Below are 26,710 nucleotides of genomic sequence, written 5' to 3'. Positions count from 1 at the left end.
AACTTTTTGACAATTATCTTTATAGAGGTTCTCATTTTGTGAAGATACATTTATCCCTAAATATCTTATTGGCTTTGTAGTAATGGTACAGTCGGTTATGCTTTCGATCTTTTCAGATTCCTCTTTCATTGTTGAGAGTAACATTATCTTTGTTTTCTTCTTATTCAGTTTCTATCCAGAATGCTGCCCGAGTCTTGATATTTGCTCCATTACATAAAGAAGGGAGCTATGTGAATTTGTCACTCATATAACCACATCATCTGCATAACTTTTTATCTTATACATCTCGTTCCCCTCCTTTATTCCAACAATTCTACTATCTTCTCTGATTCTCACCGCCAAAACTTCAAGAGCAAGTATAAATAGTGGTGAAATTGGACAACCTTGCCGTGTTCCTTTTGTTATTTCAATCTTCGTTAACGAACCGTGATTCTTGTCACGTTGGAGGTAAGACCTTCTTAGTTTGTATCTCATTCATCACCTTCTGCAACAGTATAACCAATATATCCTCCAAAGATTTGTAATAAGCAGCCATGAATCCATCCGGACCTGGAGCTTTTGAAATCTTCAAAGTTTTAATTGCAGAATTTATCTCTTGTATTATTATTGCTTGATTAAAATAATTCTATGCGCATTAGAAAATTCTTTAATTGGTGTCTCCAATAAATATTTCTCCATTTCTTCTTCATTTATTGATTCTTCTTTGTAGAGATTTGAGAAAAAAGCTCTAATTTGTTCTTTCATTTTCTGATCTCTGTAAATTAGCTGGTTGCCTTCCCTAATTCCTGGTATTCTTCTCTTCTCTGACTCCTTCTTCAGACAATACGCTAAGTACCTTCCAGGCTTGTTTGCAGCTTCAAAATGTCTGTGCTTTAAATACTTCAACTTTTTTTGAATTTCTTCTGTCTCCAGTAGATCCAATTTGTTCTTCAGCTGCTTAATTTCGTCCCATATTCTTCTATCCTTTGTTCTTTTATGATCATGTTCCAGTTTTTTTCCATTTTAGGGTTAGATAACCTACAACTTCTTTAGCCCTTACCAGGAAATGTTTTCACAGTACCATTAACGGAAATTTTTAAAACAATTAAATATATATTTGGCTTTTCAAAAAAACAAACTGACCCCAATACAACACAAACTCTTCAGGTTTACAAATTGGTTACAGTTTGAAAATCCTCATTCTGTGTGAGGATTTCCTTGATGACAATATGGAAGCTTCACCTGATTAAAAAAAAAACACCTTGCTTATCTGCAGATAGATGCTGGCCTTGCTGGGAATACTACATCTATTTTGGATTAGCTGTATTAGTTACCAGTCGGCAGCTAGGTCTGGCATACCTTGGGGAGCTTCTTCTCACATATGAAATCTGAGACACTACTAGAATGGTTTGTTTCTCACCCTGGGTTGCACCAATGAACTATTGGCACAACCCAGGTGTGCCTATCATCAGCAACTCTAGCAACAAATAGTAAAGTTAAATTGTCAGAATCAAGAAAGTCTGAGTACACTCCAACACTATATCCCCCTGTTGTAGCTGTCCTCTGGATGCTTCCTCCCTTGCAAGAGATATTCAACTACCTCTCAGTCAAGGAAAATGAGAAGGATAGTTCAATTAAAATGGAGGGGGAAGCAACAGCAGGCAAACAGATGACTGATGGGTAGCAATGCTGAGAATCAATGTGACACTCAAATCAAAACCAGCAACAGTCCAGCTTCAGAGAACTGAGCACATGCTATATGCCCTTTAGTATACTCATAACATTTCTGATGTTTTGTTCCCTGTAACTGTACCTTCCATTATTATGGTCAGCAGTATTTGAGGGGCCTGCGTCTGCTCTAAACAGCCTGCGTTTGTCATACAGCCTGTACTCAGAACCCACAAATGGCAGATTATATGAATAGTGTTCTTAAGTAAAATAGAGAGACTGTACAAAGTCAAAGAAAAAACAAAGATCTCACTTTTCTCTCTTTTACAAGAGTAATGAATTCAAATATTTTCAAGAACTCATGTCCATGTCATTAAGCTGTTTTAGTCCATAAAACTTTTTAAACTTTTATTTTCTATTTTACTTTTCAGCCCACAATCCTCTACAGTAGATACTATTGCTCTAAACTAAAGGAAAGGAAATGCCTGCAGTAAAACTGCTTTAAAGAGAGCTGATGACAAAGAACTTGTAATTTTGAAACACTGTAGGTGAGCTATGAGAGAGCTATATATTCTCTTTCCAGCAATATGTTTTGTAATAGACAAACAACAGGGAATATGTCAAAGATATAGAAGTAATAATTTAGACATCACTGTCTATTGAAAGCTTTCTCACTCTCTCTCACTCTCCCCCTGCCCCCGCTATATTCCCTCCTACACATATAGCTGTGTCATGTACACTATAGTATCAGAACTTTTAGCTGCTTCTGTTTCAATTTTCAAAGAAAAAACATATTTTAAGGTTTTTCAAAAAGGAAATTTGATAAACACTTGAAATTAATTTGTTAGAGCATAGTGATTTTGAACATGCTTATACAAGTGGCACAATTTTTTAAATCTGCAAAACTTGGCTTATTAAACAAGGCATATGGAATATTACATAAAATATGATTCAACAATCATAACCAGCTGGGAGTTCATTTTATAAACCTTTAAAGTGTTCCTTACCTGTTTCTGTAGCATCTCCACCTGCTAGAGTTCCATTTTCTTGTTGTGCTACCAGATTTTTCAGTATGACCTGTGTGGCCCCCAGTCTTGGCAGTGTTACATGTGTAAGAAATGGTAAATTGTTTTTCTTGGCAAATGCCTGACTGGTTTCTCTTCTTTTTCTAAGAAAGCCACCTTCTGGAAACAATACAATCCACTTTCGGTCACGGCTCCTATAATATTTTTCTAGATGGTCCTGGAGAAGTTCAAGCTGCTGGTCACGATAAGCTTTTCCCTTTAAAAAAAAGTACTCTTGTAGAAAATTTTCAATTTTCAAAACATCAATAATAACATCATAACATGTGGTTTATATATATTTATATTTTATATGCTTTGTTTTTTGTAGAAGATTCTCAAATTATTTATTTATTTTATTATATTATATTTATATCATGTCCTTCCTGTGAATGGGCTCCGGGTGGCTAACAACAATAAAATACAAGTTTAAAAACATCATAAAATTACAGAGTCAAAACTAACAGTCTGATATATCAACAATACAAAGACTACTATAAAAAAGCTACAGTGTCAGCCATGATACAGCACTCAGGGCGACTGGAGAATGGGGCACAGCAGTCAAACGAGGACACATCGCCAACCCCTCAACCAAAGGCCCGGCAGAACATCTCAATTTTACAGGCCCTGCAGAACTGCAACAGATCCTACAGGGTCCAGATCTCCAATGGGAAAGTGTTCCACCATGCCAAAGCCAGAGCCAAAAAAGCTGTGGCCCTGGTCGAGGCCAGGCAAAGATCCCTCGGGCTGGGGACCACCAGTAATTGCTTATCCACTGAGCGCAAGGTCCTGCAGGAGACATCATGAGAGAAGTATATTGTCTCATTGAATTTAGGGGAATGAAATTACCCCTGCCCACATTATCTTTACAATTTTTATGTAGATTCTCTGCATTAGAGGATTCTCACATGACAGCTAAGGATTCCTTCCCATATAAAACTTTTAGCTTAAGATCAAACCTCAGCAAATGTTATATGCCTGATCGCTTTGCATTATCTATGCATTATCAGCCATATACTGCTGGAAAGCCATTGAAAAGTATCTACTTAATGTCTAGGATATTCAAGATGCCTTACTTAGAGACACAGGGTTCCTTCCATACAGAAGGAAGGGTACACACTAGGGTTGCCAGGTCCCCTTACTCTCCCAGCGGGAGGAGAGAGACCTGGCACTTACCTGTCTAGTAGTGCTTGCACGTATGCTCCCAGTTTGTGTGATGACATCACTTCCAGGAAGTGACATCATCAAGCAGGGCATCGTGCTGCCTCTGGGAGGCTTCATAAAGTACAGATAAAGTTGTTTAGTTTGTTAAGCAAATTTTATTTTGTGGAATGAAGAGGTAAACATCAGCTATTTTGTACAGACATAGGTCTCACAATATCATAAACACGCAGTGTTTAGTTTCAAAGGTAATAAAATGCATACTAAAACCTCATTACCTTAAGCAAATTTGCAACAGTCCAGGACCCAGTGACTTTATCCAAATTACCTGTTGCTAAGATACCTATCAAACAGCTGGTACTTACTGACCTGAAGTCAGTTGTTGTTGGTATCAACCATGGCATGTCAGCAACAAGGTCATGATACAATAGCACCCTTATATAGTATAATGCTAAGCTGACATTAAATGAGAATTATACAACATGTACAGTCTTTCCATGCATTAACTTTTTAACTAAGGAAATGGAAGCAGCCTCCTCTCTCAATATTGTAACTTGAGAAGCAATCCTGAGAGCTCTTTACATGAGAAAATGGAAGTAAGTTCTAGAAGTGAAACAGGCTAACACCTTCACTTTACATGTTTCTCTTTTCAAACCATACTTTCTACAGAGGCTTTCATAACTATTACGTTCACAGTATGCAGATCTAGTTCTCGGAGGTTGGAAATTATGTTGGGTATGATCAGAATCCTCAATCCAAGTAAGAGTTGCATGCCTGTGGACCTTTTTGTTGAGGCCAAAGTAGCTGTGACCCAGGAAATATGCAAGAGCATTGTGATTTTTTAAAAGTCTAAAAACAGCTGCACAGGGTCCTCCTGATTCATATAGGAGTGGAAGATTAACACCCCTTTGCCTCATAGAGCTGCTATTCATATTTTCTTGAATGAGGTGAATAGCATATCTGAGTGCAGTGAATGAGTTGATAGTTTGCACTGGGAAAACAACATGGAGAAAACATTTCTCATACATACACCCGTGCTATAGTCTAGATTTGAATAGGATGCCCCTTAGCTACTTTTAGCCTTTCAAAAAACTTCTCTAAATTTGGACCCCAAATTTAGAGAAGTTATACTGAAACAGTGAATTAAACCAGTTATTCCTGAACTACTATTGCTCTATAGCCAAGTCAAAAGGAATTAACAATTATTTCTTTTGCCTTATAATACACTCAATGCTTAACCACTACATTAAATTAAGAAATGAGCAAAACAAAACACAGTAAGATAAATTGTTTGGAGAAACAGCAAGAGGTCGTAAGTCAGTAGCAGAGCACATGCAGAAGGGCTCAGATTCAGTCCTTGGCATCTTCAGTTAAAAGGATTTGGGAAGCAGAGCTGTGGAAGACCTCTGTGATGGGGCTTTTAAATGAAAGATTTACTAAGTGCAGCACCCAGATAGTGGAAAAGAAAGGGTTAAAATACTGCTTGAAGGAAGAATGATTGACAGGCTGCTCCCCCGTCTCTGAGACTGGCCAGTGAGAAGGTAACAATTCGTGCTGATAGAACTGTTGGAGGAGTTGAAGTTTGGAGTCTGACAAAGAGGGTCAGATTAGTAACCCGCTGCTTGAGGAAAAAGGAAATGTTTGCCCCAACTGGAACAGTTTTAGGTTTAAAGAAAACTTTAGTTAAAGTACATAAGTGTGAAAGCCAGCACTGATTTACACAAAGAAGATAAAACTTGAGGGGGGTGTTGTTGGAAGAGGAAGCAGGTAGTAAAAGGAGACTCCCTTTCAGCAAAATGATTAGGGTTATGTCTTTTGGAGAAGAATAATTCCTGCCCAGTGTCTACAAAGAGGATTTTGGCTCTGAGGAGGACCCTAGGTCTGATATAAAGGGTGCTGCTGAGGGTGAATCTGTAAAATGTATCTGCTTTTTATGCTACCAGTTTTATCTGTTTTATTTGATTTCTTTTAAACTGATGGGATCGTCTCTGAACCTGCTTGCAGGGAGAGCAGACTATAAATTTAATAAATAAAAAATAAAAATAAATAAAAAGAGTGCTGTACTGAAGTCAGAACACCTAAGCTGTAAAATGAAATCTTTGAATGAACCTTGTTAAAGTAACCTAGGTTTGAAACTACCAGCCTCCAGTGTTTAAAATCTGTAACTACTAACACTAAGCTTTAAGAAGATTATTGTGCCTAATGCTTGTGAAGTATTCTGTTCTACAATCAAAAGTTACCTCAGATTTTCTTTCCCTGCCTACCTATTTACCAACCCTGCCTGTTTAATAAACCTGCTGTTTCCTTTTAAACTTTACACAGCCTCTAGTGCCATTTCATTTAAAGAAGATGTGGGCTCTTGCTTCTCCCCTACCAAATATGTGGGCTGGGATATAAGCCACACACACCCTATATATATATGGCCATATATTTATATGGCTTATTTAGGGTGTGTGGCTTATATAGGGTGTGTGTGGCTTATATAATATATATATATATATATATATATATATATATATATATATATTATATATATATAATCTTTCCTTATATATATATATAAGGAAAGATTATATACACAGACACGCTACCAGAGACTGCCCAGCCACTGCAAGTGATCTTGCCATTTTAACCTCTCTATCTGACACACAGTAGAACTACTGCTGATTTGTTCAGAGAATAAGAGGCTAGACATCTGTTCAGATTCTGTGTAACATTTCTAACTTAATGATAATTTCTTCAATACAAGTACAGAAATTATCACTATAGTACCCACAGAAATGAGGCTCAGTTAATGAAGCAATTAGTTTAATCTGAAATGTCCCATCATATTTAAATATTTCTAAACTTGACATTGTGAAGAATTAATTGGTCAATCAGTATTTGAACAAAACAGTCATATACTGCTATTATAGGCCACCTCACTATATTACTGAATGAACACCGGAGAATACATAACATTTTTTTGGCATCAAGTCACAGCCAACTTATGGCCACCTTATTGGGTTTTCAAGGCAAGAGACATTCAGAGGTGGTTTGCCTACCTCCACATGGCAACACTAGACTTCCTTGGTAGTCTCCTGTTCATGGACTAACCAGGGCTCTACCCTTGGCCATCTACTGTAAATCTTGCTGAATCTGCCACCCTAGCTTCTCACCTTTCCAGACCATGACTACTGAGTACAGCTTATGACTCAGTGAGTAAATACTTAAGAAAGTATATTATTTTTAAACACTTTTAAGCATTACCTGTCTTATAAAGAAATCTCCATGAAGTAGAGATACAATTCCAAAGTTCGTATATTTAAAAATATGATCCATGAGCCACATCATCTGACGAACAACCTAGAAGAGGTCATACAAGAATTAGTTCATTCTGCATGCAAAAGAAAAAAAGAGAGCAGACTGAAATTAACATAGTGACAGTTTTAGTCATACATGTTAGTATATGAAATCAAGTATAGTAATCCTTCTCAGAACGCGAAAGTAATTATATATCCATTTTTCTTATTAAACAGGGGAAAAATATAAATGTGTGGCAACATCTCTGTAGAAATGTTACCATTAAAAGCTTATAAACTTTCAATAAGGACTAATGTACAATCAACCCAACTCTAACAATGCTATTTCTCAACAAGCTCTTCATTTCATTTTACAGCAAAAACAATGGATTTGATTTCAATTGTTGTAAATTCCTTGGATAATTCTTACTTATTAGAAACTCACTTTCAATTAATCGGCAATGCTAACATGCTTTTTAAAGGACTTTAACAGCAATAACAGCAAGTAGTCCTTTATTTTCTCTTCAATATTCAACTGAATATTTATTTGATTTGGTTAAACCCATTACTATCTTGAGGCCTATTTCTTTTGTGTGAGAGGGTAGAATATGGGAAAGGAGATGAAACAAGATATTCAAGTTTTTCCTTAATCTAGCTACCAATTAACAGTATATTAGCAATCATCTTCTGAAACTGTCAACAGAAACTAGAGGAGATTCTACGGTGTAATAATTTTATTTTGTTTTTAACTTTTAAAGGTGCCAGTAGACCTTTAATTCAGGTACTCCTTATGTTACCTTAAACTTTTACCTCAGAAGTGCCCTGGTCACAACCAAGATTCCTTTTATTTCCACACACACACACAGGGCTTAGCAATTCTGTACTTTACCCAGAGAACACCTTCCTTTTGGGGTTTGAACACGTGTTTGTATGACCTATATATTGCTGCCTCCGATTTTCTCAAATGGTTTTAGCTGCCACCAAAAGTTTTCGCCTTAGACCTCCTCTGTTTAACTGATATTATAGGAAGGCAGAGCTCACATTTAATCTTTTACCAAGAAACACCATTAAATTCAGACTCCTTCTGCCTGAAAATATGAGTTTCAGCCTCTATATTCACCCTCAAATACAAATATGAGAGTTATAGCCCTGAATTCTTCTTGGACTCAGACTGCCCATATGCTGCGCTTCCTATGCTGTAGCAATTGCTAGAATAAGCTAGTATCAACTGTGACCAGTCAGCTGAGTGTTATATAGGTAGAAAGAATCTATCTTCAGTCCTCTGCCTTTCTTAATGGCTTGGGTTTTACACAGGAGACATCATCCCAGAATGGCTGACATTAAGATATTAGGAATCGAGGCAGAAACAAACCAAAATACAAACTGAAGTTCGTGGTTCGTGAACCAGCGGTTCGTGGGAGCTGACTTCTCATGAACTGTGACGAATTTTAGTCCGGTTTGTTTGGTTTGTATTTCAGTTTGTCACTGCAGACAGCCTGGTGCCGATCAATCAGTTTCCTAGGCAACAGGGGAGGGATGGGCTCTCTGCAGACTTTCCGCTGACCCAAAAGCGATGTTTTCACGAACTTAACAAACTGGTTCGCGAACCAGGACAAGTTCGTGAAAGTTCATGGTTCGTGAAACGCGATGAACCACAAACCGCACGGTTTGGAATTTTCCTGGTTTGTGCATATCTATAGTTAGGAACTATAAGGCTGGGCTACATTTACCAAGATCAATTATGATATTGTGATTAGAATGCAGACAAAACAGGGTATGAGGTGCCAGGGAAGGTAAGAGCAGAGAGATACTGTCTTTCCACCTATTCATTTGTGAGCTAGTTGATCACTTGTCTTGCAGCCACTGTCCGGGGTCTGAGGCTCAGCCCCTGGACTTGCCAAGAGGAACAGGCGGGAGGCAGCCAGGAGGCAGCTACTCAGCTGCCCCGACAGACCAGGTCCCAAACTTGCCAGCAACAGAGGGAGGTAAAGAGACACCCAAGCCTCAGAGAGTCAAACAGGGCAGGTGGAGGCCAGCCACCCTCACCCTCCAGTGGGAGGCTAGGAGCCCAGGCAGAGAGAGTGAGGGTAACTAGGAGGGGACTAGCCCAGAGGGAGAAAGCACAAGAGGCAGGGACAGCCAGACACCAGCCAACAAACTTACCAGCAGTGGAGGAAAGGCAACCAAGGCAGCACTGGGCCACACCCCAACTGGCAGGCAGGCTAGAAGAGATTAGCAAGGATCAGGAAAGGCTGGGAGCAAAGCAACCCCAGGTGGGGCTGCCTAAGGCAACCAGCAAAGAAAACACTGCAGCCAGCAAGGAAGGCACAGGTGTGGCTGCCCAGAGCAGCCAGGGCCCTGGCTAGAGGGTTGGGGGTGTGGTTGGCAGGTGGAGCCGGGAATGGAGGAAAGGATATAAGGAAGGTTCTCCCACAGGGTGGGGAGTTAGGTGTGAGAGAGAGATGGAGAAGTAGTTGGTACAAGTGTGAAAGAGAGGAGGAGGAGAGGGAGTATGACAGACCAGGAAGGGAGTTGGAGGGCTGGCCAGCGGCAGGCATGGCGGAGGAATGGACAAGAGGGAGCGATGGTGATGTACAACCTGCTCCAGCCATAAACCCAATGCCAAAATAGGGCCTGCAGGCCGCTGCCCATAAGCCTTTGACAACTGGTGGGACAGCAGGAGCCAAGAGGCCTCAGCCTAAGTGGGACAAAGGCGCCGCCCAAAGACCCACAACAGGCGCTAGTATGTCAGGTGCAGCTATGCCTGGACGCGGACCTGACAGCCACCACCTGCTTGGCCAGTGGCTGCAAACAGATGCAATTGAGGAGGAGGAGAGACTTTTTCAGCTCCAAATTGTGCTCAAAAGAAACACAGCTGTGAGTTCATTTGCTAACAAATAGGTCAGTTTTCCCACGCCAAATTCTAAACTGATAAGAGTTCACCAATTTCTAATTTTACAATGAATGATAAATTGAATTGTACTTCTAAACATACAGTGTATTTCTCTTTTTTTGCTGTAAACAATATTACAAACTCTTGTTTAAAAATTACAGGCTGTAATTTAAAAAACTTAACTATGGCTTGATCCCTAAAGGGTATTTTGTTCTGTAATCTAAGAGGTACCTGTGCCTTAGTTAACACAGATAGATATAAAACTGTGTAGATGTTGCCGTATGTGTGTTAGCCTAAATTAAAATAGTCTGAATGCATCCCTTTTCCAGCGTTTGAGTTGCTAATCTAATGTACTTCATTGTATCTTGTGCATAAACAAACCACCACCCCCGCCCCAAAAGAGTGCTTGATGTCTCCAAATGCCCACTTCCTGGTCACAGAGAATATTTTAAACAATTTCTGGCTGCAAACACCTATAATATTTATGTGACTTGTTTGCTCTGTTCTTTACTTCTAAGGCAGTGATATTTACTCATTGGCTCAGGAGTCACCTGTGGCTCTTCTGAGCACCATTCCCCAATGTGGCACCCTCTCTCTGTTCCAAGAAAGAAGGCAAGGCCGTTGCCTAGTGGGGTTCATTTTTTTTTATTAATTTACTTTTTAATTAAGCTTTATAACATACAACAAATAGAAATCAACAATGAACATCAACTGTAACACAACAACTAATCAATAATAGTTTACAAGTTTTGAAGAATATGAACATTACAATAACTTTTAAACAAAGCATACATAACATTACCAAATATCAGAAAACTGAGTCAACGTCTGAGCAATTCTTATTTTGGGATGTAAATCGTGCATGTCTATAAATTCAAGAAAAGGGAACCATTTCTCATAGAAATTGGAACTGGCGGGAAAGCGTTCAGCATTGAGGATATTATCATTAATTTTATCCAGGATGAAATGGTCCCATATCTTAGAGAGCCACATCTCTTTAGTTGGCACTTTCTTCAGATTCCAGACTGAAGCTATCGCTGATTTCGCTGCAACTAAAAATATTGCTATAAGATTCCTGATAGCTTTTGGGATCTGTGGAACATTCCATTGGTCTAGAAATATAATTGAAGGTGATAATGGAATATCGTAATTCGTAATCTGTTTTATTACTTCCAATATTTCTTTCCAAAATGTGGCTATCCGTGAACAACTCCACCAACAATGAGAGAAGGATCCTACCTCATTGCAACCCTTCCAACACAGGGGAGAGCAAGAGGATGACATTGTAGACAATCTTTTAGGCATCAAGTGCCACCTGAGAATAATTTTAAACGATTGGAGTCTTACAGAAATTACTTTTGATGTAAATATTGAAGATGACCAGATTTCCTCCCATTTTTCCTGTGTTTTTTCGATATTGCAATCCTGATGCCATTTGGATTGGCAAGGTAAATCAGTACTTTTTAAACAAGAGAGCAGAATAGCATATATTTTAGATACCACCCCCTTTTTCTCCCTCTGTGTATAGTTTAAAATTTGTTCAAAATAAGTCAAAGGGGTACTCATAATTTTTTTAAGATTTATACTCTGTCATGTTTTTAATCTGCATGTAAACATACCAATGAATTTTCTTTTGCATTTTATTTTCCAGTTCTTGTTTTGACATAATATCTTTCCCAGAAGTTATGTCTATAAGCCTATTGAGTTGCATATCTTTGAGGACCAAGTTATAATTACTGTTTTTCCTGGTGGAAACCATGTTTGATTGTGAAAAGAAGAGAATCTTGAAATCTTAGGAACTATTTTATTTCTTATTAAATCCCATTCTGATAGTACTGCTGACAGTAATATGTTATTATTTAATGGAGGGCGATCCTTTCTTTGATTCCAAATCAAGTCACCAAGTGAGAATGATTTTGGGAGTGAACACAATGGTATATTCCAACTAGAGAGTTCAGGTGCTGATAAGAGTTGTAGAATGTTAAACAGACTAACTGCTTTTTGGTAAATTGCCAAGTCAGGAAAGTTTAAACCTCCTTTTGAATGTTTCAACGAAAGGATATTAAAAGAGACCCGTGGAGGTTTGTTTTGCCACAAAAATCTATTCAGAATTTATTGCCATTTTTTCAATTGGGTTGTTGATATTTTCACCGGAATAGATAGGAATAGAAGTTTTGGTACATAGAAGGATTTAATTATGTGGAATCTATCCCACCAAGAAAGGTTCAGTTTTTTCTTATTTTGCATATCTGATTTTATGTCTGAAATTATTTTATCATGATTAAGTTTAATAAGTTCATTAACATCCACTGATATTTTAATACCTAGATAAAACTGTTTATTAGTCCATTGGAAGTTATATGAGTTTTTTATCTGATTTATCTTGTGACTAGGCAAATTCACTGACAAAATTTGGGATTTTTCTTGATTTACTATCAGTCCTGAAATTCTACCAAAGATTTCTAAAAGGTGATGTAAATGCTTTAAAGACTGATTGGGGTTTTTCAGATAGAGCAACATATCGTCAGCAAATAAGCTGATTTTATATTTGGATGTCCCTATATCTATACCATTTATGAAGTCATTTTCTCTAATCGCTATCGCTAGCGGCTCAAGGGCAATGGCAAACAGTATAGGTGACAGCGGGCATCCCTGCCTAGTTCCACGTCCAATGTTGATTGAATTTGATAACTGCCCATTTACCTTGATATTTGCTTTTGGTTGATTATAGATAGATTGGATTATAGATAGAAAGTTATCGCCAAAGTTCATCATTTGCATAGTTTTAATTAGGTATTTGATTTCAACCGAATCAAAGGCCTTTTCCACATCTAAGGACAGAAAGGCTGCTTCTATTTTATTGAGTTTACAATGAGCCAGGAGATTTAAAGTTCTATGAATGTTATTAGTTATGTCACATTTTGGGATGAAGCCTGCTTGATCTGAGTGGATATATTTGTCTACAAAGGTATTAAGACATTTTGTCATTATTGCAGTAAGGAGTTTGTAGTCATGATTAAGTATTGAGATAGGCCTGTAAGAAGCTGGATTTAATGGATCTTTACCGTGCTTTAGAATGATTATTATCGTAGCCATTTCCCAAGTAGGTGGTGTTTTCCCTGATGTTACTATTGCGTTGCATGTCTTTGTTAGATGAATGGTTAGTAACTTTGCATATTTTTTATAAAATTCCACAGGGAACCCATCTGGACCTGTCATTTTATTATTTTTGGCATTTTTTATCGCTTCTAAAATTTCTTGTTGGGCAATTGGTCTTTCTAGAAATTCTCTATCTGCCATAGTCAATTTAGTAAAATTTCTAATCTTTCCTAGAAAGTTGGTAATTTTAACCTCATCCGGGGCCTTTGAGGAGTATAAAGTAGAATAGAAATCAGTGAAGATGTTTAAGATTTCCTTAGTAGTAGTTTGCACATTTCCTTTTTTAGCCTTAAGACTATTAATCATGGTAGACCCTCTTTTCTTTTTTATTCTGTTAGAAAGCATACAAAGGGCCTTAGGCAAGTTGAACCAGTATTTCTGTTTAAGATATAACAATTTTTTGTGAATATCCCTTGTTTCTAATGTTTCCAAAACCTTACGTTTGTTAAGCAGTTTTCTATAGTTTTTTTCATTACCTGTTTTTTATGGTTTGTTTCCAACTGTTTAATTTCGGCCAAGAGTTCCTGTTTTTGCTTTATTGTTTCCTTATTAATTCTGGAAGTTAGTGAAATGGTATGTCCCCTAGCTACTGTTTTAACAGTATCCCAGAAAATGTGTGGGTCTACCTCTTGCGAACTATTCTCTGCTATGATTGACTCTAAATTTTTTTCTATTTCTGCTGAACCTTGTTGATTATACAATAATTTTTTAGGAAAGCACCGCTGCCTATTCTGGCTCCCCTTATTTTCAATCGTTATGCTGACCCATGCGTGATCTGATATTAATATATTACCAATTTCAGAATTTAAAAGTTTATCACCTAAAGAAGAAGAAACAAGGATATAATCTATCCTCATATAAATTTTGTGTCTAGGGGAGTAATATGAAAAGTCTTTTTCTCCTACATGAGTGTGCCTCCATGCGTCTAGGAGATTGTTATTCTGAAGCAATGTGGCAAGCCTTGTGATAGATTTCCTTTTTTGTTTTTTCTTTTTGCTTTTAACTGTTTTGGTATTGAGCACTGTTTTGTCTAGAGAGTGGTTAATGATATAATTCAGGTCTCCTCCTATTATCAGCTGACCTTCCTGAAAGGAGGATAAGATATTAAGAGTTTCCTCTATGAAGACAAGTTGTTGGTTGTTTGGTGCATATATTGAGGCAAAAGTGTATGCTTGCCCTTCTATTATACCTTTAACAAAAATATATCTCCCTTTGGGATCCTTGAGCTTTTTCTTTTGGAAAAGTAGATTTTTAGTTATTAGAATGGCAACTCCTCTAGATTTGGATGATCCTTCTGCATGAAATTGTGAACCTATCCAATGGGCTTTTAATACGTTGGAACTTCCTGGTCTGAAATGAGTTTCTTGTAGTAGAATGACTTGTGAGTTTGTTTTTGCAAACTCTTGTGAGTGGAAATTATGCGCTTACGTTTAATGGGGTTTCCCAATCCTCTAACATTAAGAAATGTTATTTTAAGATTGGTGCACATCATGCACTCTTGTCCTCTTTTAAAGAGTTATACAATTTTCTATTTAGTACTCCCAGTGTACTTGTAACAGAGTATACTATGCTTTAAAATACCCTTATAAAGTGATAGGATCTAGAATTATTCTAACCCACCAACGGGATCTTATTTTGTATTTATTTATTATTGTACTTAATGTATTTATTTAATTATTCAAATTTGTCTAATGAGAAACTACCTAACTGTGATAACAATTGTTTCTTATTTTACAAGCCTAATGATTGTAAACTGAGGCAATGGCTTTGTCTTACTTTGTCCAAATTAACTACTCTAATCCAACTTGTTTAAAAACGATCCCCTCTAATAATAAAGTCAAAAATTAGCAAAGCTAACCTTGTTTGTTATAAACACAAATCCAATAAATATCTGCTAGAGTTTAAGCAAAAAATAGAATACCTAAAGCCAATATTGCAAACACCGTTATAAAACTATTGACACAAATATTTACAATCTCTTTAACCCAGTACTTCTTGTATTTCACTGAATCTTTTCTGTCTTACTATGTATATACTCTGTATGACTGTTTTACTATGTATATAAACTGTATGAATATCCTCAGTACTTAATATTAGCTCCTAACTTGTAGTTAACAACCCTTAAAATGTTTCCTATTACAACAATTGATAACAATATTACAATTAAATAGTATGTTAAATTGATTGGTTACTATTTAAATATTAAAAATATATATCTATATATAATATAATATTATAATATGGAAGAAATGAACGTTGGTAATATAAATAACTCTGTATTTACTCAAACAGTTATATAGCAATTAATCAAGTAATTATTCACTGTAATTAATTTAATAGGTATATAAATATTAATCAATTTCTTAATCAATGTATTTAAGACAATAGTTATGTAATTATTAATCAAATTATTAAATCCTGCAATTACTCAAATAACAATCAGTAACAATTGAACAGTATTAAAATTATTTAGTTGTAAACCTGTATAGCCTGGAAAACTTATTCAAAGCCTTGTAAGATGCAAATGTTAATTCCCCCCCCCTCCCTCCCCTTTATATTAATTTGAGGTCTTTAGTTATAAATTTTTTAATAAAACTTTTAATAACTTTAAGAACAAAAAACTACCCAGTTTCCCCAGCAATAGCTCTTAAACTAGAGTTAGACTCTAGCTTTGGAGGAGGAAAAGTCCCCAAGTCTTGAGCTGTTAAAAAAAAACCGGCGCTGTCTTAGCAGAACTCTACCCTCCCTCCCCCAAACCCCTGTGATCATACCCGTTTCAATATCTGACTACCCCAACTCCTATTAAATCACAACTATCAGTCTCTCATTCTTTATATATAAATGTTGCTTTAAAAGCCTCTTATTGGGATCTTGCTCCCTTGTGGGGGTGACGGAGTTAACGGCTGCTTCCTCTTGTTGCTGTTTCTGCTGACCTCCATGGGTGTTTCTATTCCCAATGCAGTCAGAAGCTCCACTCCCATTTCTAAATCCGATGCTGTGTATTGCTTGCCTTGAATAATCACTAACACTTTGCAGTAATTCAGCCACTTGTAGCGTATGTTAGATTTTCTAAGAGCTTCAGTTATAGGTTTCAGTTCTTTTCGTTTTGTCAAGGTTTCTTTAGGCAGGTCTTCAAAAATGAGTATCGAGGCTCCTTTAAGAGGGATAAAGCCCTTACTTCTGGCTTCTTGCAGTATTTTCAGTCGCACTGATTCCTCTGTAATCTTGATTATAATGTCCCTCGGGCCTGGCTTGTTTCTGAAGAGCCTCTCTGAGCCAACCCTGTAGGCCTTGCTGATGAAGGGGGGGGGGCTCCTCTCCCATTTTGAAGTGTTTGACTAGCCACATTGTCTTCAGATTTTCACTGGGGGCAAATGAGTCTTCCACCCCCCTTATCTTTAAATTACTCTGCCGAACTTTTATCTCAAGACTGAGAATTCTTTCCCAGTGAGACTCAGTCAGGTGCTGAAGATCTTTTATATCGCTTTGAGATTCCTGACACAAATTTAGAGCCGTTTCTGATTTCTGGTTTGTTTTATTCAGTTCTAATCTTATTTCTGATAATTGATTTGCTAGAGGCTGTAACAGTTTGGCCATTTGATTGAGTAATCTTTGTTCCAAATACTACAACTGGGTTTGAGAGTAATTTCTGAGGGAGTTACCTGCGCCTCATCGATCTCTGTTCTCTCAGCAGCCATTTTAAGCAGTTCTTCACTGTTGTTCCTCACCTGCTTGGAGTCACTCGTGACAGAAAAACAGCGCTCTAAGTCTTTAACAATTTTAGACTGTGACTTCTTTTTCTTAAAGGCGTGTTTTATCATACTAAGAATTTTTTGAGTACAGGAGTATTTATTTTTCAGGGGATTGAGGGTTAAGGAGGACAGAGCTCTCCTAAAATGCTTCCATTCCCTTGGGAATCAAAGCCACGCCCCCCCAGTGGGGTTCATGGTTGACAGGTGGTTCCTACCTTGAAACAGCTGCTGCCAGAAGGACTGGAGGATAGGTTTGCTGCAGGCTCACCATGCTACTGATGGGAGTAAAGGGCCCAGAGAACCATGTGGATGCAGCTAAGGTTACAGTTATATATTTAAAAGTTATATCTTATACGTGGCTCTTTCGGTTTATAGTAATTGTGATTGAGTTCTAGGCTTAGCCCTCTGGGAAATGTGGATTACCTGTAAAGGAGGAAGGTAGTTAAAACACTGAGTGGATATGGGTTTGTGTGTAAAGGACCCCACCTCAAGATTCTGTACAGGACCTTTATGTACCTCCTTACACATTCCTGAGACAGTTTAAAACTATATAATGATACATATACGAAAATAGCGTACCGTGCCTTTGTCCTGAAGGCACATCATTAGAACGCAAACATCTCCAGTTGCTTGATGGTTCACTAGCATCACAGCTTCATCTTCTGATATGGATTTAATATTATCTCCCCATTCTACAACTGTTTTAAAAAAGAGGCAGAGAAAGAAATCGTTATTCAAATGGCTTATCTAAAGCAACAAAGTCTTGAAAAATAGCCACCTAAAAGTCATTGACATAGAAACACATTTTTGAATTAGACAAAAATCACTTGATCATCGTGCACAAGAGAACTAGTCTATTACTAAGTAACTATATCCAAATAAATTCAAAAAATTACACAAGTAAGTCATATTAGGGTGTCAGATTTAAGAACAAGTACCAACAAGTACCAAAGCAGCAAAGTTTACAACGAACTGAAGTTGCAGAAAAATATTCTCAAATTACTCAAATTTACTTACAAAAATTCTGATTTATATTATTCTATCTGAATTTCTGTCAGCATTCCCAGTTATGATGACAAAACATAACAGCTTTAGACTTCACTTCAGTCAAAGTAAAAACTAAGGGGATAACCTAATGGCTTTACAAAAAGGATAGGTTTTGGCAGGGCCAGTTCTTTGCATATTTGACACAAGCTTGAGGGCAGGGGCACATAAACAGCAAGCCTGGCTGTTGTTCTCATTGTTACTCTAGTTTTCTTCCCACCTCTCATTAGTAGTGGCTGACTGGCTGCTGGAAGATTCCATTATTCCTAACAAATCTCCCCTCACTTTTTTTTAAAGCTAAAGCTGAGAGCCACCATCTTTTCTACATAGCATATATTTTCCTCTAATTTGGAGCCTTCAGAGTATGGTGACACTCACCCACAGTAACTATATACCACATCTGTTACTGAGGCATGTAAAGAAGCTGACATTTCCTGATGGTTCCTGCTCCCCACTCTGAACTTTCCTCCAAAAAGATTAATCGATAAAGGGAAGTTAGATGCATTTACTATTGTCTGTTTTCATCACCAGTCCACTTCAAGTGAGGAAGCGAGGCAGGGCATCAGCAGAAGTGTTCAAGGATGGGAAATAGAGAAGAGGAGTTTGGGAAAGGAAGGATTCTATTAAACTTCTATGCATATTCTAATTTATTCATAAAACATCAAAATCAGTATTTTAAAAATGAAACTGTCTTAGTCCTCCATGTTGGCAGTTTTTTAAAAAACACTTTTGTTTTTTAAGTGGCTGGAAGGGGAACAGAGAAAAACTAGAAGAGAGTCTTGTGGTCTTGTAATGGGAATATGGATTAAATCACAGTATACTCTAATTATACACATGTATTCTAGTGAACTATGTATGAACTTCAATGTAGTTTGTTAACAGATTGTATAACAACACAATGTTCTTTTTATCTTTGACAATCAATTAAAAGTAGTGGACAGTGGTAGATAAATGATTCTTTAATTACTAGACTGGAACAATCATAACCTGCTAATTTAACTTTGTCAATTTTTAAAGATTTATGAAGCTTATCTTGCACTTGCACCATGGCATCACTTTTGGCTTGGTAGAATGTTATATGATTGAAAAATCTGAAGAATCAGTTAAATCTAAAACCAATCATATTTTTATATTGTTGTCCTGTGTGAAATAGCTTAGATTTAGTAGACAGCACATGCCAATTCGTATAAAATATGCCACCCAGATAAGAGATTAGGGTTTTGATGAAGGGTATCTTATGAAGATCTAAGTGAGAAGCATTTATCTGTGTGCTTACTGAAAATTCAATGCATTTCATAGTAGATCTGATTTTAAATCAATCTTAAGATATATTTGAAAGATGTTAGGAGAGTTAATCCTTGTTGCATGTGCTCATTCATTAACTATAGGTCTCATTTTAATAATCCTTTATAGTTTATCTTGCTTAATTAATAAGATTAGAGTTTATTTCAATAAAGAAAAAAGGTTAAACTCTAATAGAAGTCTCTTTATGCCTTGATGGAAGAGTTAAAACAAGAAGAACCCATACAAGTTACTTGTACTAAGTAACAGGATCCCTGTTTTTAGGTCTCATTATCTAAAGCCTTCAGAGCTGTTCAGAATTGAATATAAACCTCAGAACTGGGGTCTGGAAGCTTTAATGAGGCATGGATAAAACAATCTTTTACAGGCTTACCCCTTATAGTTGAAAATCCTTCCTAAGTCTGCACAGAAGTAACCTTATCCTGGACCTTAAGGAGTAGGAGGAGGCAGGAGACTGCAGTTATTCAGTAGTGATACAAAGGCATTTGGAAAAGATACAGAAGGCTCCACTTTACAGAACACTGTGGTAGGTGTGGAGAAATAAACATATTCAGAGAATAATGCAGCAACTGCATATATAGTTTCTGAGCCCAATTCGTGTTGATTTTAATTTTCAAGGCCCTTCACAGCTTCGGATCTGCATAACTTTGACAACACTTGTCTGCATATAAAGCTACCTATCTATTGAAAATTTTATAAAGTGACCCGCAGCATATGCCCTCATTAAGGCAAAATCAACAGAGCCTTCGAAGTGGGACCTGGCATTTGTGAAATGAACTTTGTGTCAATGGTTTTGCTTTTGTACCTACCTTCTAGCTTTTGTCAGTCAGGTAAAAGTAATTTATCTAAGAAAACCTTGGGTCACCAACAATGTCTGGCCTTTTTTTATTGCTCTGAATTTTATGCTGCAAGATACCCTGCACAGGATCTTTTCTTAAAATGCTTTAAAACCCAGATAAGAGACAATGCAACTACGAATTATAGAAGATCCAAAGATAGGAAAATTAACAGAGTTGGCAGACATTTTGCATCCTTATTATCAAATAATGATTTGGTGATTTTAAATGGATGAAGTCAGTTTGATGGAAAAGGAGACGATACTTGTATAAATAACAAATAATAATAATAAAGTGTAGTAGATTATTTAGTTGCTTCAGCTGACCTACTCAAAAGAGTTGAAATTTGGAAGCAATGGATTACTTGGGAAGTGATTGCTACCCAGTGCAATTGTGATTATGCCTAGACATCTGTTGCCTCTACCCTCAGGTAACAAACATAGCTTTAGTTCAGACATATAATACCTTAATGGTGTGAAGCCATGGAAGAGAAAGTTAAAGTGCAAATGGATTTGATAACAATTAGATACACAGGCTCCCAAGAAACTAAGAATAGGGGAAATATGGAGTTACTTATTAAAATAACTGACTTTTTAAAGCCTTTCCTGATAACAACAAAGTCTATGGGACACAGCATACCCAATAGAAACAACTGGTATGATTCTGACTGCAAGGCAAAGATCAATTAGGAGCCTTTATAGACAGTTTTAAAATTTGAGCAGAACAGACATATTGAAAAGTATTCTGAAGTTGAACAAAGAATATAAAAAAATATTGGAGTATAAGAAGTCTGAGGTCCAGAAAAATGAATGAGAATGTTTAATCTGGGCCATAAAACCAAAAAATGAAAACATTTCTGCACTCTAATAGCAAAAGGATTAAACAGAAGGTTCCCAATACCTTGCCATATTTCAGCAGCTGCTTGCGAAGCTTTTTTTCACTTCTATTTTTGCAAACAGAAATAGAGAGATCATAGAACCATAGAGTTGGAAGGGGCCATACAGACCATCTAGTCCAACCCCCTGCCCAGTGTAGGATCAGCCTAAAGCATCTCTGTCAAGTATTCATGCAGCCTCTTCTTGAAAACTGCCAGTGAGGGGGAGCTCACCACCTCCCTAGGTGCTGATTCCACTTTTGAACTACTCTGACCATGAAAAAGTTTTTCCTAAGATCCAGCCGGTACCTTTGTGCATGTAATTTAAGCCCACTGCTTCAGGTCCTACCCTCTGCTGCCAACTGGAACAGCTCCTTGCCCTCCTCCAAATGACAGCCTTTCAAATATTTAAAGAGAGCAATCATGTCCCCATTCAATCTCCTCTTCTCCAAACTAAACATTCCCAAGGTCCTCAGCCTTTCCTCGTAGGGCTCAGTCTCCAGACCCCTGATCATCCTCGTCGCTCTCCTCTGCACCCTCTTGATTTTGCTCACATCTTTTTTGACGGGAGGCCTCCAGAACTACACTCAAAACTCCAGGTGTGGCCTGACCAAGGCAGTATAGGGAGGGGCTATGACCTCCTGCGATTTCGATGCTATGGCCCCTTTGATACAACCCAGGATTGAATTAGCCTTTTTTGCCACTGCATCACACTGACTGCTCATATTTTGTTTACAGTCCACTCTTAACCCAAGATCCCTTTCACATGTACTACTGCCCAGAAGTGTATCCCCCATCCAGTATTTGTGCTTCCTATTTTTGTGGCCCAGATGTAATACCATGCACTTGTCTTTGTTGAATTGCATCCTATTCACAACTGCCTGCTTCTCCAGAGTATTCAAGTCTTGTTGAATTTTAATTCTATCTTCTTGGGTGTTTGCTACTCCCAATTTGGTATCATCAGCAAATTTAATGAGCAGCCCTTCCACTCCTTCATCCAGATCATTGATAAAAGTATTGAAAAGTACCGGGCCCAAAACCGAGCCCTGCGGCACCCCACTGGACACCTCCCTCCAATTTGATGAAACGCCGTTGACCACCACTCTTTGGGTGCGGTCCTCTAACCAGTTCCCTATCCACCGAACTGTCCTATAGTCCAGTCCACAGTCTTCCAGTATGCCCATCAGAATGTCATGGGGGACCTTATCAAAAGCTTTACTGAAATCCAGATAAATCGCGTCAACGGAGTTCCCCCGATCTAGTAAGCTGGTCACTCGATCAAAGAAGGAAACCAGGTTGGTCTGGCAAGATCTGTTAGGAACAAAACCATGCTGACTTCCCCGGATCACTGAGCGGTCCTTCAAATGCTTACAGATTGATCCCTTTAAAATCTGCTCGAATATCTTCCCAGCAACATAAGTCAGACTGACCGGCCTGTAGATTCCCGGGTCATCCTTCTTCCCTTTCTTAAAGATTGGGATAACATTCGGTCTTCAATCTTGTGGCACATCCCCAGTCCTCCAGGAGGCCTTGAAGATGATGGACAGGGGTTCTGCAAGTTCTCTGGAAAGTTCTTTCAGCACTCTTGGGTGCACCCCATCCGGCCCAGGGGATTTGTATTCATCCAGTGCAGCCAGATGCCTCTCCACTACCTCTCTGTCAATGTCAGCCACTCAGGTGTCCTGCCACATTTTCTACTATCTCTAGATGTGCCTGAGTTCTTCAGGGAGAAAACAGAGGCAAAAAAGTCATTAAGCCTGTCTGCTTTTTCTCTGTCCTGCATCATTGTTTCTCCATCTACTCCCAACAGCGGTCCAATTGCCTCTTTTACCTTGCGTTTGCTTCTCACATATCTGTAGAAGTTTTTCTTATTGTAGCCCAAGTAATCAATGCTGGCTACCTTGGTGTCTGTTCTCCCCGTTATTTTTGCGTGACCTTTAAATATGACTCTATGGCCCAGTATTTCTCTAATCTGGTACTTCCTTCTCAATGCAGAGCTTTTATGTTAGCCAGGCTCAATCTCTCTCCCTCAGCTGTCCTAATTGGTAGATATAAAGGCATCCCTTATAACGAAAGAGTTTGCTCTTGTTCATACAATGAACCTGATTCGGTCCAGCATATCCTTCTTCGTTGTCCTCATTATTCTTCTATGCACCGTCACTTGATCAGTCCTTTCCTGATTGCTTCAAAATCCACGATTGATATTGAAATGTTTCTTTTGCTATCTGATAAGACCCCCGAAATTACTGCCTCTGTGCTGAATTTCTTTCATATGTATGCAAGGCTAGGGGAGGAGCTTTTAAAATTTAGATTTTACTGTATATCTTCTTCATATTGTATTGCCTATATTACTGTGGTTCTTGGCCGGTTTTGATCTTTTTTTATTACCCTTGGGTATTAATCTTGTACTTGTCTCATTTTTTCTTCTTTTATATGCCAATAAAAGGTGGTGGTGGTGGTGATGATGATGGCTGTATGAGCAGTACCAGACAGATAAACAGAGACTTTTTAGCTCTGCTGCTGTTACAAAGATTTTGAAATGTTATTCTTTTAAATTTTTTAAAAATATTGATCATAAGCTGTCTTGAATTCTTTTGGAAAGGTGGGGTAAGGCATTAAGTAAATAATAAAAACAAAGGACTGAAAATATAGTGCTATCAAAACATATGAACTATATTTAATTTGGCTGGGTCTCAAGCTTATTGAGTTCTTTTGGTCAAAGCCACTCTTCAGTATAGTCATGTCCACAGCTTACCTTTTGATCTTTCAGACTCTCATAGCAAGCAAAACAAACACCCTTAAGAGATATTTGTGAGCTTCTCTCCACACCAAAAGGTGTAAATTCCTCCTACCTATCAATCACCAAGTGTGCACCAGCCCAACAAAAAGACACCAATAAACTTGTGAAAAAGCAAAGGAGCATTTAAGAAGTAAATTGGTGCTGTCACTACGGATCTACTGTGAGTGATCCCACTACAGTGTCTTCTTGTCACCAAATACTACATTTAAAGATTATACCAACAATCAAACATGAAAGTATACAGAGAAAAGAAATATTTACCTATTGTAATCATACAAAATAACTACCTCTACATGGCAAAACATTTTAGCTTTTTTTACTTACAAGTTGGGGGCTGCACAGAATCGCAAAGGTGAGAAACACATTGTTGGGGCGTATTTCAGTCGTAAAAATGAATGTGTTACCTAGAGTGATGTTCTTGTTACAAACTATCCCAATTGTAAAAGACAAGAAACATTTTGATAAATGGCAGAGGAAAATATCAGAATTTGTGTAGGCGGGGAAAAAGCCAAGAGTCAAGATGAAGGTGTTGTGTGATGTAAAAGAAAGGAGTGGGTTGCAATTACCGTATTTGAGATTGTATCATGAGGCAATATGTTTAACATGGTTGAGAGATTGGGCAAAATTATCTAGTCATAAATTGTTAACTTTGGCTGGCATGCATATCTATGGTATGATAAGTATAAAATATACGGTATGTTTCAACATCATTTTGTGAGAAGAAATGTCTTTATGGTTTGGCAGAAGTACAAGTTTATGGGGGAGAAAAAGCCCATGTGATTGTTCTGGCAGAAGTTGTAAATCCATATACTGAGTACAAGGGAGAAGATTGGATAACTTACAAAGAACTATTGTGGATGGACAGAGACTCTTTTAAAATGAAGGGCCAAGAAGACTTACCGTTTAGGTACGGTTGGTTACAGTATCGACAAATTAAAGACATATTTGAATTTGATAAAAGAAAAGTGGGTTTTAGAAGTAAAAATTCAGAATTAGAAGAGCTTTTATTTGGAGGGGGAATAAAAATGATTTCTAAGATGTATAAACTTCTACTGAAATGGCATACAGAGGATGAGACGGTCAAAACGCAAATGGTGAAGTGGGCAGTAAATTTCAATATAGAAATTACAATGGAGGCATGGGAATATTTGTGGAAAAATACAATGAAAATATCTACATGTGTAAATTTAAAAGAGAATGGGTATAAGATGTTGTATAGGTGGTATCTAACACACTCTTCTGGTTTGGGGTAATGGCGAGACCGTTGTGATCCGGAGCTCCGGACCATCCGAAGTGCTGTTTTTGGCTGGTGGGGTGCTGGTGGGGTGCATCGATCGCCCACAGCCCCCTGATTTCAGTCAGAAATCAGGCTGGAACACTTGAAGCCCAGAGAGTGAAGGGTCTCGGCGGGTGGGAGGCTCTGAATTAAGGGCTTTCCTCCCAAGCCTTGAGATCCTCCTCGGAGAAGGGCGGGTAAAATCTCTGCAGCAACTTCTGGAGTCATTAAATTGACATAGACTCGTTGTTCCCCAAGCCTCGGGAACAGAACTTGACAGAATTGGACGTTTGAAGCAGTGAGTACAACCCAAGAAGTTTGTGTTAAGTAAAGATTACTATCTCCCCGAACGGACTGTTTTACTGAACAAAGACCGATTTTATAAAAATGAAAAATTGAGATACTAAGCGGAAGAGGCATACCAAAGAACTGAGTTGTTTAATTTGAAGTTTGAGAGTGAGAAAGAGCTAAAAAGAGCAAAGAAAGAATACTGTTTTGCATACCTGCGGTTGGGGAGATAGCAACGCGGAGGGAGGATCGTGGGAAGCGGAAGAAGGGATGCGAGGCAGGAAGTGGCTACAGTAGACTACAATAGATGGAGAGGAGATAGAGCATTGAGGGAGAGGTCAGGAAGAGCTGGAATACCTGGAAGGAAAACAACGTTGGAAGAGGGAGCGGAGCACCTATCAGTGAAAGTAAGGGAAGAGGAAGAGGAAGTAAAGTGCTCTCCATTGAAAGTAAGGGAAGATTATTGTGTTGACATCATTACCATAGAGAAAGATCGCCCAACATTTTACACCATAGAAAAACATCGCCCGACATCTTAAGGGTAAGGGAAGCCCTAACCGCCATTTTAATTGAGGGCAGATGTTTAAAACTTTGATATATAAGAATAGAGACTTGAATCAAAAAGAAGACGGAGTTAAGAAAGAGAGCAGATTCGTGGGGGCCCAATGCAAGCCCGATGGCTTCAAAAAAAGAAAAGGACTGGCAAGCTGCTATTGAGAATTTGGATAAAAAAATAACGGAGGGAAATAAAGAGATTCGGGAGATGGTACAGCAACTGCAGCAAAATTTAATGATGGAAATTAAAGAAGTGATTAAGACGGAAATAACGGAGGTTAAAAAGGAGATGGAGGCAATAAAAACAGATTTACAGAATACCCAACAAAAAGTGCAAGAAACACAACAGATGGTGCAGGATGGGGAGAAAAAAAGAGGCTATAAAGACAGAGACTATGGGCATGGGTGAAAGAATTGTGATGATGGAATGTAAAGCAATGGATAGGCAAATTCGTATGAGGGCGGTGCTGGAGAAAATGGGCGGATCTGCTCTGAAACAAGGAGCTGAAATATTGGCAAAATTTCTAGGACAAACAGAGGAGGAAATGATGACACATTTGGATATCGTGTATAGAGTCAACTCAAAGTATGCAGAACAAAAGAATTTACCAAGAGATATTATTGTCCAATTGACCACGAGGAGAATGAAGGAGGAAATTATTAGAAGGCATTTTGAGACTCCACTGGAAATAGCTGGGACACGGATTCGAATTATGAAAGAAGTACCACGAAAAGTGCTCCAAGATCGGAAAAAATATAGAGATTTGATACAAAAGGTGAA

At 38.0% G+C, this 26,710-nt stretch overlaps 1 protein-coding gene across 2 annotated transcripts in view; it reads right to left on the bottom strand.

Annotated features, from left to right (window-relative positions):
• The window catches only part of LPGAT1 (lysophosphatidylglycerol acyltransferase 1), a 120,136-nt gene that overhangs the window by 36,122 nt on the left and 57,304 nt on the right, over nucleotides 1-26,710 (bottom strand). For both annotated transcript variants that reach the window (XM_054982026.1, XM_054982032.1), the window contains exons 4-6: nucleotides 17,534-17,652; nucleotides 7,119-7,214; nucleotides 2,655-2,928 (exon numbers count right to left, since the gene is read on the bottom strand). In XM_054982026.1, the coding sequence (XP_054838001.1) occupies nucleotides 2,655-2,928; nucleotides 7,119-7,214; nucleotides 17,534-17,652 (489 nt within the window). The remainder of the gene's footprint in view (nucleotides 1-2,654; nucleotides 2,929-7,118; nucleotides 7,215-17,533; nucleotides 17,653-26,710) is intronic.

The sequence above is a fragment of the Eublepharis macularius genome, chromosome 1 (genome assembly GCF_028583425.1).
Source record: "Eublepharis macularius isolate TG4126 chromosome 1, MPM_Emac_v1.0, whole genome shotgun sequence".
NCBI lineage: Eukaryota > Metazoa > Chordata > Lepidosauria > Squamata > Eublepharidae > Eublepharis > Eublepharis macularius.
Note: the sequence above shows the minus strand (reverse complement) of the source record. Positions and strands in the feature narration are given on the sequence as shown.